Source organism: Borostomias antarcticus, assembly GCF_949987555.1.
Source record: "Borostomias antarcticus genome assembly, chromosome: 5".
Lineage (NCBI taxonomy): Eukaryota > Metazoa > Chordata > Actinopteri > Stomiiformes > Stomiidae > Borostomias > Borostomias antarcticus.
In genome coordinates, this window is record NC_140238.1 from 277,029 (window position 1) to 289,528 (window position 12,500).

The 12,500-nt window shown below is 50.4% G+C and overlaps 1 protein-coding gene across 10 annotated transcripts in view; it reads left to right on the forward strand.

Annotated features, from left to right (window-relative positions):
- Positions 1–7,445: 7,445 nt before the first annotated feature.
- LOC311308807 (neurexin-3a-like) overlaps positions 7,446–12,500 on the forward strand; it is a gene marked incomplete at both ends in the record, with an annotated part of 277,100 nt that continues 272,045 nt past the window's right edge. For 6 of the 10 annotated variants that reach the window (XM_084437859.1, XM_084437856.1, XM_084437860.1 and 3 more), the window contains 2 exons: positions 7,446–7,742; positions 12,372–12,500. The exon at positions 12,372–12,500 is cut by the window's right edge and continues 33 nt beyond it. In XM_084437859.1, coding sequence (XP_084293985.1) covers positions 12,432–12,500 — 69 coding nt within the window. Of the gene's footprint in view, positions 7,743–11,034; positions 11,080–12,371 lie in introns of those variants that run through there. The other 4 variants (XM_084437854.1, XM_084437861.1, XM_084437862.1 and 1 more) reach the window with 3 other exon arrangements.

Genomic DNA, 12,500 nt, shown 5'->3' on the forward strand with positions numbered 1-12,500 from the left:
AAGAGAGACAGGTCCTGTGTGTATTAAGAGAGACTTGTGTGTATTAAGAGAGACCGGTCCTGTGTGTATTAAGAGAGACCGGTCCTGTGTGTATTAAGAGAGACCGGTCCTGTGTGTATTAAGAGAGACGGGTCCTGTGTGTATTAAGAGAGACCTGTGTGTATTAAGAGAGACAGGTCCTGTGTGTATTAAGAGAGACAGGTCCTGTGTGTATTAAGAGAGACCGGTCCTGTGTGTATTAAGAGAGACCTGTGTGTATTAAGAGAGACCGGTCCTGTGTGTACTAAGAGAGACCGCTCCTGTGTTAGTGCTCAGCTGAAACCTGACTGCATGATTCACACTGTAACAGCGACTGAGCTGGGATCATAGAAACACTCACACACCACGTCATTAATCACCATGTCACTTTATTATTTATGACCAATGACTTATTCATTCATCGCTGATTCACTTTTGAACTAAAACCATTACCCCAGTGTCACTGAAGCCTGTCTTCTCATTAATGTTTCATATAAAACAATCCACATTATTCATTAATCAGAGCTATTCCAATCATTCATCACTGTAATGCGTGAGTCGTTGTCTGAGTCCCACAGAGCCCTGAGAGAACCAGGAAGTACACGGAAGCATCTAGAGGCCTGAATCCACTGTGTGAGGGTTCTATGACGGATCAGGTGCTGGTTTGAGATCTCATACTGTACTCTAAAGTTCTCATACTGTTCTCTAAAGTTCTCATACTGTTCTCTAAAGTTCTCATACTGTACTCTAAAGTTCTGTAGTTCTGTGCCCTGAAGAACGTCTGTGGTCTTGTGAGAGACCGTCTGGTCTGTGGTCTTGTGAGAGACCGTCTGGTCTGTGGTCTTGCTCAGAGACGGTCTGGTCTGTGGTCTTGTGAGAGACCGTCTGGTCTGTGGTCTTGTGAGAGACCGTCTGGTCCGTGGTCTTGGTGAGAGACCGTCTGGTCTGTGGTCTTGTGAGAGACCGTCTGGTCCGTGGTCTTGGTGAGAGACCGTCTGGTCTGTGGTCTTGTGAGAGACCGTCTGGTCCGTGGTCTTGTGAGAGACCGTCCGGTCTGTGGTCTTGTGAGAGACCGTCTGGTTCGTGGTCTTGTGAGAGACCGTCTGGTCTGTGGTCTTGTGAGAGACCGTCTGGTCTGTGGTCTTGTGAGAGACCGTCTGGTCTGTGGTCTTGTGAGAGACCGTCTGGTTCGTGGTCTTGTGAGAGACCGTCTGGTCCGTGGTCTTGTGAGAGACCGTCTGGTCTTTGGTCTTGTGAGAGACCGTCTGGTCCGTGGTCTTGGTGAGAGACCGTCTGGTCTGTGGTCTTGTGAGAGACCGTCTGGTCTGTGGTCTTGTGAGAGATCGTCTGGTCTGTGGTCTTGTGAGAGACCGTCTGGTCTGTGGTCTTGCAGAGAGACCGTCTGGTCTGTGGTCTTGTGAGAGACCGTCTGGTCCGTGGTCTTGGTGAGAGACCGTCTGGTCTGTGGTCTTGTGAGAGACCGTCTGGTCTGTGGTCTTGTGAGAGACCGTCTGGTCTGTGGTCTTGGTGAGAGACGGTCTGGTCTGTCGTCTTGTGAGAGACCGTCTGGTCCGTGGTCTTGCTCAGAGACCGTCTGGTCCGTGGTCTTGTGAGAGACCGTCTGGTCCGTGGTCTTGTGAGAGAGACCGTCTGGTCCGTGGTCTTGCAGAGAGACCGTCTGGTCTGTGGTCTTGTGAGAGACGGTCTGGTCCGTGGTCTTGTGAGAGACCGTCTGGTCTGTGGTCTTGTGAGAGACCGTCTGGTCTGTGGTCTTGTGAGAGACCGTCTGGTCTGTGGTCTTGGTGAGAGACGGTCTGGTCTGTGGTCTTGTGAGAGACCGTCTGGTCCGTGGTCTTGTGAGAGACCGTCTGGTCCGTGGTCTTGTGAGAGAGACCGTCTGGTCCGTGGTCTTGCAGAGAGACCGTCTGGTCTGTGGTCTTGTGAGAGACCGTCTGGTCCGTGGTCTTGTGAGAGAGACCGTCTGGTCCGTGGTCTTGGTTAGAGACCGTCTGGTCCGTGGTCTTGTGAGAGACCGTCTGGTCTGTGGTCTTGTGAGAGACGGTCTGGTCTGTGGTCTTGTGAGAGACCGTCTGGTCCGTGGTCTTGTGAGAGACCGTCTGGTCTGTGGTCTTGGTGAGAGACGGTCTGGTCTGTGGTCTTGCTGAGAGACCGTCTGGTCTGTGGTCTTGCTGAGAGACCGTCTGGTCTGTGGTCTTGTGAGAGACCGTCTGGTCTGTGGTCTTGGTGAGAGACCGTCTGGTCTGTGGTCTTGTGAGAGACCGTCTGGTCCGTGGTCTTGTGAGAGACCGTCTGGTCTGTGGTCTTGTGAGAGACCGTCTGGTCTGTGGTCTTGTGAGAGACCGTCCGGTCTGTGGTCTTGTGAGAGACCGTCTGGTCTGTGGTCTTGTGAGAGACCGTCTGGTCTGTGGTCTTGTGAGAGACCGTCTGGTCTGTGGTCTTGTGAGAGACCGTCTGGTTCGTGGTCTTGGTGAGAGACCGTCTGGTCTGTGGTCTTGTGAGAGACCGTCTGGTCCGTGGTCTTGTGAGAGACCGTCTGGTCTGTGGTCTTGGTGAGAGACGGTCTGGTCTGTGGTCTTGCTGAGAGACCGTCTGGTCTGTGGTCTTGCTGAGAGACCGTCTGGTCTGTGGTCTTGTGAGAGACCGTCTGGTCTGTGGTCTTGGTGAGAGACCGTCTGGTCTGTGGTCTTGTGAGAGACCGTCTGGTCCGTGGTCTTGTGAGAGACCGTCTGGTCTGTGGTCTTGTGAGAGACCGTCCGGTCTGTGGTCTTGTGAGAGACCGTCTGGTCTGTGGTCTTGTGAGAGACCGTCTGGTCTGTGGTCTTGTGAGAGACCGTCTGGTCTGTGGTCTTGTGAGAGACCGTCTGGTCTGTGGTCTTGTGAGAGACCGTCTGGTTCGTGGTCTTGGTGAGAGACCGTCTGGTCTGTGGTCTTGTGAGAGACCGTCTGGTCTGTGGTCTTGGTGAGAGACCGTCTGGTCTGTGGCTCTTCTCTGATCTGACGCCACCGTGGTGGAATTAGCTCCCCTCTACCTGTCCTCCCTAAAGAACACCTGCTGGCTCCTCCTCCCCTCACCTCTGTAGCTCCTCCTCCCCTGACCTCTGTAGCTCCTCCTCCCCTGACCTCTGTAGCTCCTCCTCCCCTGACCTCTGTAGCTCCTCCTCCACTGACCTCTGTAGCTCCTCCTCCCCTGACCTCTGAAGCTCCTCCTCCCCTGACCTCTGCACTGGGTAACTCTCCCCAATGGCTTCTCATCATTACTTAATGTAGGTAGGTAGGTAGGTACATGTAGGTTGATAGACAGACAGACAGACAGATAGAGAGAGAGAGAGAGAGAGAGAGAGAGAGAGAGAGAGAGAGAGAGATAGATAGATAGATAGATAGATAGATAACCTTCCTCCTTTGTCCAAATAACAGAGGGGAGATTTAGAAATTTAGTGGCGCTGTAACTTTTCCCTCTATTGTCCCTCCTCCTCCTCCTCCTCCTCCTCCTCCTCCTCCTCCTCCTCCTCATCCTCCTCCTCCTCCTCCTCCGACACTTTTATGGATGACTGCCCGGTGTGACTTATCCATTCTCATCCATCACTCCGGATGTGTGTGAGAGGGACGACTCAGGGAGACCATTAAAATCATCCCCAGCTGATGAGAATCTCCTCAGTTCTGCTCGTAGCCCGGTCCTGACAGGAACATCTTCCATTCGTTTTGGAATCGGCGCCGATCCGTCTTCCAGCAGAGTCTCAGTCGTACCCAGCGATACAGCGCCTGTGGTCCAAATGTCTCGGGGGCCTCTGGGTCGTCTTGTGTTTGTGAAGCGGCTCGGCTCCAGGGGTCCGTTAGCGTCAGCGTCACCCGTCCGCTATCAGACGCTGAGGAAATGAATCCATGGTGATTAATGACAGCGGCTCGCTGCAGCCGTTGAGATGCAGCTGTGTCCAACGTTAGAGAATCACCCAGGTTCATTTCCTGGGTTTGGACGGTCACTGACCGCTGACGCTGACGGACGCAGTGGATCCCAGGGGTCAGGCTCAGATTAGGGGTCAGGCTCAGATTAGGGGTCAGGCTCAGATTAGGGGTTAGGATCAGATTAGGGGTCAGGCTCAGATTAGGGGTCAGGCTCAGATTAGGGGTCAGGCTCAGATTAGGGGTTAGGCTCAGATTAGGGGTTAGGATCAGATTAGGGGTCAGGCTCAGATTAGGTTGCTATCCAGGTAGAGTAGTTTCAGAACACAGCGCTCTCTTGCACAGATGTGTCCCCACATTACACATAAGCGTTTGTCCATGAATTCAGTTTGGTCCTACGTAGCTGTAGCCTGTCCTCATGGCTAGTCGCTAGCAAAGTTGTTTTAGCTTCACTGGAGCTCCATTCTCACAGCAGGCAGGGGCCCTTGACGGCACTAGGGGGCGCTAGGGGGCACTAGGGGGCGCTAGGGGGCCTCAGTCCACACCGTTGGCCCCCAGCGTGGATCAGGGGAAATGGGAGAGTGAGATTCTACCAGCTAACCGGCTCCAAACACGTCTTTTTTCTACAATATCCTCCATGGTGGTCAGCTGAGGTGTATTTTTAGAGCCTGTATGCCTTCCTTCAGTATAGCTCTCTATTTTCATCTCCATAAAGGCTCTTGTGTATCCCTGAAGTTGGTCTCTTCTTTAGACCAGATCTTTTAGATATCTCTGTGGTATCACCGTCACTGGTATCACCAAATCACAACGTGAACTGAGGTGTCCCCGCACCCCGAACTCTGTCAGGGTCACTGGTTTCACCAACACTGGTATCACCAACACTGGTATCACCAACACTGGTATCACCAAACTACTAAACACCCCGAAAGGAGGGAGACTTTCTGCCCCTAGTTTTGTCCAGGAAGTGTAGAAAAGCCCCCAGACTCCTCCTGTCTGGTGTGTAATGACGTCTCCCCCATCGCTGGTGTCTAATGAGGTCTCCCTCATCGCTGGTGTCTAATGAGGTCTCCCCCATCGCTGCATCATCACTCTCCCGCCCGCTCATCTAAACATGACACAATCACATGAGACCATGTATCCCCAAGCTGGTGTCTCTTATGAATGAAAAATCTAACTGGGTTTAGTTAGATAATCAAAAGAACATGCGAGTGGTCGATTCAAGATGGTTTCAAACAGAGACAACAGATTAATTCTGATACGTTCTGCAAAGCGGACTCACAACAGGAAGTGTTCCCGGTCAGTCAGAGCGCTGACACTCATGCACAGTCTTTTATAGGATGGTATACAGGAAGTGATGTCACAGACCAAATGGTCTTTCTAAACAGACTGATTCTCTGGGAACGGATGAAAAGGCAGTTTCACAGAGGTTAAAACAATAAACTGAGAGAAACTCAGAAAACATCAATCAAGTAGGAAAACAGAAAGAAACTAATTGGGGGGTAACACATTGGTGATACTTGAATTTCATTAACACTCTCCTCCAAACACCTCCCAAACACACACACACGCTCACACACACACACACACGCACGCACGCTCACACATGCTCACACACACACACACACACATGCTCACACACACGCACGCGCACACACACACTGTACAGGGAGAGTATGGGTAGCTCTGCTCATGAAGTATTGAGAACTAAGGAGGTAATGGATGAGTTTGAGAATCAGGAGGGAGTGACCAGGTGGGTGTTTAGCTCAAACACTCAGCTTCATTATTCACTGATGGCCGTCCTATCAGGAGAGACGTTATTAGGAGGTGGCGATTGCCGTCCTATCAGGAGAGACCTTATTAGGAGGTGGCGATGGCCGTCCTATCAGGAGAGACGTTATTCGGAGGTGGCGGTGTATTTCTGGGCCTGTTCTGGGAGAGTCAGTGATTCCTTTGGGCTGTTGGTAGTATTTGGTCAGATAGAGGTGTGTCTTCCTGGCTAAGGGAGGGTGGCGTGTGGCGTCCTCCTCTTATACATGGTTTGATTGGCTGAGCCATAGATTTTTATTTATTTAACCTTTATTTAACCAGGTAAAGAAGCTTGAGATCAAAGAACTCTTTTTCGAGCAACACCTGACCAAAATGGCAGCATAAAAACACACAAAACTAAAACAAAGACGGACCAATAGAACACAGTTCTACACAATAGTAGAGCGTGACCTGATATACGTTCCCCTCATTATCTAGTATGATTGTTCTTGTGAGACAAACATCTCCACGTCATCTGCACTTCATAACATCTCCACGTCATCTGCACTTCATAACATCTCCACGTCATCTGCACTTCATAACAGTTACATCCGTCTTCCTATTCATAGGACTGCACTCTCTATGTTATGAATCCCTGTCAGCCATGTGTATTATGACTGTACAGAGTAATAGTCTACACACCCTTTCTTTGTGTAGGCAGTTTGAATATGAAAAGACTCTGTGATGAGGGTCTTTAGAGGAAATGATGCCTGAACTCAGTCAGAGGATGAAATTGGCAGCCATTTTGTGTCTGTCGGAGACCCTCATTGGGTATGCAGAGCACATAGCCAGGGCCTGCTAGCGTTAGCGCTGGTAGATCAGCCCTGGTCTGAGTCCACAGTCTGCAGCATCGCTCCACTTAAGAGACAGGGAGCTAATTGAAGATGATTTCATGGATAACTACTCCAGACTGCTCTGCTGTTCTCTTCACTGCCTCTTCCCCTCATGTCTGTCTCTCTCTCTCTCTCTCTCCCTCCCTCTCTCTCTCCCTCCCTCCCTCCCTCCCTCCCTCCCTTCCTCCCTCTCTCTTGTCCCCCCTTTCCTCTCTCTCTCTCTCTCTCTCTCTCTCTCTCTCTCGTGTGCTCATCCAGCCTTATACCCTCTGTCTCTTTGTGCTCTTTACTCTCTCTGTCTGTCTCTCTCTCTCTCTCTCTCTCTCTCTCTGTCTCTCTCTCTCTCTCTCTCTCTCTCTCTCTCTCTCTCTCTCTCTCTCTTCCTCTCCGCCTCCCTTCTTAGCGGTCAGAGTCCAGGCCTGCATCACAGAGCTTCCATTTCACAGGAGGTACCCAATTCCCATGGACATCATGAGGTGTCTGCATGAAAGCTATGGCCACAGCCGTCTTTGCGTTTGATGGCGGCAGAACCTGTTACAGTTCCTCTCTCATGTAGCTTGTGTTTAACGTCTGTGTGGGATGGTTCTGCTTCTGTTGATGTGTCCTGCTGACGATCGTCAACTGGTGCCGCTCTCTAGCGGGGAATCCCGGTGGACAAAACCTGATGAGAATGGAACCATGGTGCGATACCTGGTTGTTGGCGTAGTGAACACCATTGCTCAAGTGTCAGCGTGTCTTATCTTCAGATATCTCTGCATCCTGACCCCGATAATGGTTCTTGTATCTCCCCCGTCTCTCCTTTTCAAGGTCTGTATCTCCGTGTGTTAACCCCGCCCCTCGTTCTCTCCCTTCTCTCCACCCGCAGCGAGAGAAGAGAACGTGGCCACGTTCCGCGGTTCTGAGTACTTCTGCTACGACCTGTCGCAGAACCCCATCCAGAGCAGCAGCGACGAGATCACGCTGTCCTTCAAGACGTGGCAGCGCAACGGCCTCATCCTGCACACGGGCAAGTCGGCCGACTACGTCAACCTGGCGCTGAAGGACGGCGCCGTGTCGCTGGTCATCAACCTGGGCTCCGGCGCCTTCGAGGCCATCGTAGAGCCCGTCAACGGGAAGTTCAACGACAACGCCTGGCATGACGTCAAGGTCACGCGCAACCTGAGACAGGTAACGACTGGAGGTCAGGGGGGGCTGGGCTGGACGATCTGACCAACGCATACTAGTACTAGACACACACACACTAGTACTGGACACACACACACACATACTAGTACTGGACACACACACACTAGTACTGGACACACACACACACTAGTACTGGACACACACACATACTAGTACTGGACACACACACACACACACACACACACATACATACTAGTTCTCTACACACACACACACACACACACACACACACACACACACACACACACACACACACACACACACATACTAGTACTGGACACACACACATACTAGTTCTCTACACACACACACACACACACACATATACTAGTACTGGACACACACACATACTAGTTCTCTACACACACACACACACACACACACACACACACACACACACACACACACACACACACACATACATACTAGTTCTCTACACACACACACACACACACCACACACACACACACACACACACACATACTAGTACTGGACACACACACATACTAGTTCTCTACACACACACACACACATACTAGTACTGGACACACACACATACTAGTTCTCTACACACACACACACACACACACACACATACTAGTACTGGACACACACACATACTAGTTCTCTACACACACACACACATACTAGTACTGTACACACACATGCACTAGTACTGTACACACACACACACACACATACTAGTACTGGACACAAACACATACTAGTTCTCTACACACACACACACATACTAGTACTGTACACACACACACACACACACTAGTACTGTCCACACACACACATACTAGTACTGTACACACACACACACACACTAGTACTGTACACACACACACACATACTAGTACTGTACACACACACACATACACACTAGTACTGTACACACACACACACACACACACTAGTACTGTACACACACACACATACTAGTGCTGTACACACACACACATACTAGTACTGTACACACACACACACATACTAGTGCTCTACACACACACACATACTAGTTCTCTACACACACATACTAGTACTGTACACACACACATACTAGTTCTCTACACACACATGCTAGTATTGTACACACGACTAAGGAAAGATGCATATACTGTAGGTGTCCAATTATTGCCATTTCATATCTACAACTATATATATATCATATCTATAACTATATATATATCATATCTATAACTATATATATTTCATATCTATAAACATCATTATTCTTTTGTTGATTTGTTATTTTGGTTTTCCATCATAGTTTTAAAAAAAATCCCTAAATGCCTAAAAGTAGCATAGCAGCACTGTTCTCCTCTGCTTCTCTCACCATGCATTTCACATTCACTGACCAACTGTCTCCTTGTGACAGCTTGTTTTAACTTTCTTTGACATATTTTCTATTTTCTTATTATTATTTCATTTCCTTTTTTTTTATTTTTTTATTTACTCCAAGAGCACCAATCAGGTCAGTGTGTCGGTCCAGCTGGCCTCAGCGTCTCTCTGAGCTGCTCCTTACGCTCTGGAGAGAAGCGTCACACGCTTGAGGGTTTCTGGAGGTGTCCTACCTCCACCCCCCCCCCCCCCCCCCCATCTATCTCCCTCCCCCTCTCTACCGCCCCCCTCCCCCCCATCTATCTCCCTCCCACTCTCTACCGCCCCCCTCCCCCCTATCTATCTCCCTCCCCCTCTCTCTACACCCCCCCTATCTATCTACCTCCCCCTCTCTACCGCCCCCCTATCTATCTCCCTCCCCCTCCCCTCACCCCCCCTCTCTCTATCTCCCTCCACCTCTCTACCACCCTCCCCCTCTCTCTCTCTCCCTCCCCCTCCCCTCACCCCCCCTCTCTCTCTCCCTCCCCTCACCCCCCCTCTCTCTATCTCCCTCCCCCTCCCCTCGCCCCCACTCTCTCTCCCTCCCCCTCCCCTCGCCCCCCCCCTCTCTCTATCTCCCTCCCCCTCCCCTCACCCCCCCCTCTCTCTCTCTCCCTCCCCCTCCCCTCACCCCCCTCTCTCTCTCTATCGCTCCCCCTCTCCTCCTCCCCTCACCCCTCTCTCTCTCTCTCTCTCTCTCTCTCTCTCTCTCTCTCTCTCTCTCTCTCAGGAGGGGGATGTCTTATCTCAAGAGCCGGGGCAAATTCTCCAATCATCCCTGAGCGCTGCTGTTTACCCGAGACTGATCTCTGTTCAGCTGTAAAATCTCCCGCCCACCTGCATTCTGAAATATGCTTCTAGGCGTGCGTCCTCCCCCCTCCCTCTCCAGGGGAAGAGCAGCGTTTAGGGGTTTAGATCGTCCTCCCCCCCCCCCCCCCCTCCAGGGGAAGAGCAGCGTTTAGGGGTTTAGATCGTCCCCCCCCCCCCCCCCCTCTCCAGGGGAAGAGCAGCGTTTAGGGGTTTAGATCGTCCCCCCCCCCCCCCCCTCTCCAGGGGAAGAGCAGCGTTTAGGGGTTTAGATCGTCCTCCCCCCCCCCCCTCTCCAGGGGAAGAGCAGCGTTTAGGGGTTGAGATCGTCCTCCCCCCCCCCTCTCCAGGGGAAGAGCAGCGTTTAGGGGTTGAGATCTAAAGCTAGTCTAGGTGAGGGATCTCAGCCATGGTGAGTCTTGGCCAGGGTGCTCATCTATGAGGAACTGTTGCTTCTCTGGGTTGGGAGGGGGGGATGTCTGGGAGGAGCTGCTGCTTCTCTGTGCTGGGAGGGGGGGATGTCTGGGAGGAGCTGCTCCTTCTCTGTGCTGGGAGGGGGGGATGTCTGGGAGGAGCTGCTGCTTCTCTGTGCTGGGAGGGGGGGATGTCTGGGAGGAGATTATTCAGTGTCATCATAGATATGCAGCAGGACATCTTTTTTATTTGAGGCCTCACAAGGAATAGACAAGTCAATTCATAGAGAATCAAGAGATCTAACTCGGTTGCCATTTTGTGAAGGGGCTGGAGGAAGCTGTGCTAAAGGCACCCCATCAAGGTTCTTCTTTTTTATTTATGTATTTGCCGGTTGAGTCAAAGACTGCAGAGCAATCCATTTCCCTCTATCCATCTCTCTTTATTCTCTCTTTCTCCATGCTCTTGGCGTTTCTCTCGAATGACAGAATAAGCCTTACAGAAGCCCTAGAAAACCACTAAGGGAATTAATCATTCTTTAACCAACCGATTACTAATGTACTAACACCCTAACTCTTCACCATTGTTTTCCATTGCAGTTGTTTTGGTTTCTATCAACTACCCCTATTGTCACTTTTTAATTTCCCTTCTCCCCCCCTTTTCTGCAAAGCAATCAGCCATTGGATTCGCTATGGTAAACAAACTACATTGTCTGGTAGATATCATTTTTATTGTCTTTCTTTTGGGTTTGCCGTGTGGTCTCCCTTCCTTTTTGTTTGACTCTCATTTCTAGACGCCATTCTGGGATATCTAGGAAGTGGGGTTGGTATCTCCTGGCTTCCTCTTCTTCGTTACCTTGTCACTCATTCATCCTTCTTCTCTTTTTTTCTGCTTTCCTTTCTGTAACTTCTTCCTCTTTAAAAAGAATATATATATAAGATACAAAAAAAGAAAAAAAAGGAGAAAACCTTGCAGACCTTTCAGGGCTTACTTTTGTTTTAACGAAAGCCTCTACATTCCCCTTTTGTTTTTTGGGCGTCGTTGACTGTCAACAAAACTGCCAGAACTTGCCACCGAGACCCAAAAAAACCTCAAAAAGACCAATGATCTTGGAGCTCTGACAGTTGTTTCCAGTACACTGAGTGCATGGCCTGAACCTCCTCCCTCCCCTCATCCCCTCATCATCCGTGGCCTGAACCTCCTCCCTCCCCTCATCCCCTCATCATCCATCTCTACAAATAACCTGCCACTAATACCTAACCTTCCATCTCCACCGCCATTACTGTGTGTTTGCATGTTGGTTGAAATGGTCACTGTGATGCAACGCCCCTCCTTGAAGTCCCCCATCCATGGCTTTGGTTTGGCCTGACTGTGTGTGTCCTCCTCCTTGGCATGATCCATCATGCTCATATAGAGGGTAGCTTGCTTTGTGTTGATTAGGAAATAACCGTGTATGTGTAGGATGGTAGAACCCATGGCTTGCTCACATCTTGTACTAGAGATAAACATTCCTACTTTGCACGCATCCATGTTTGAACTAACCAGATATCAATTCAACTCGCAATTAAACAAGCACAATCAAATTGTCCTTGGTCTTCACATTCTACTAACCCTTCAAACCTAACACAAACAAACATACATCGAAATACTCTCACATTCTAACCTGCATCAAAGATAAAGAAAATATTTAGGAGTTACATATTTTCTTTACCTGTCCTGCCTGAATTCACGAGTAAACACACCTGATAGAGAACATCCAGACCATCTAACCCTAACCCTGATAGAGAACATCCAGACCATCTAACCCAGTAACCCTAACCCCATCCAGTAAGACCCAGACTCTGGGACTGGGGGTTCCTCCAGCAGCACTCACCCAAACACCGCCAGCAAGACTAAACCAGACAGAACCAAGACATGAAATGAGTCAGACCTACAGCCCTTCACCCGTCCTCCTCCGTATCCCAGAAGGCCACACTCTGACCCCCCCCCCCCCTTCCCATAATCTAGGTGACCATATCGGTGGACGGCATCCTGACCACCACGGGCTACACCCAGGAGGACTACACCATGCTGGGCTCGGACGACTTCTTCTACGTGGGGGGGAGCCCCAGCACCGCAGACCTGCCCGGATCTCCG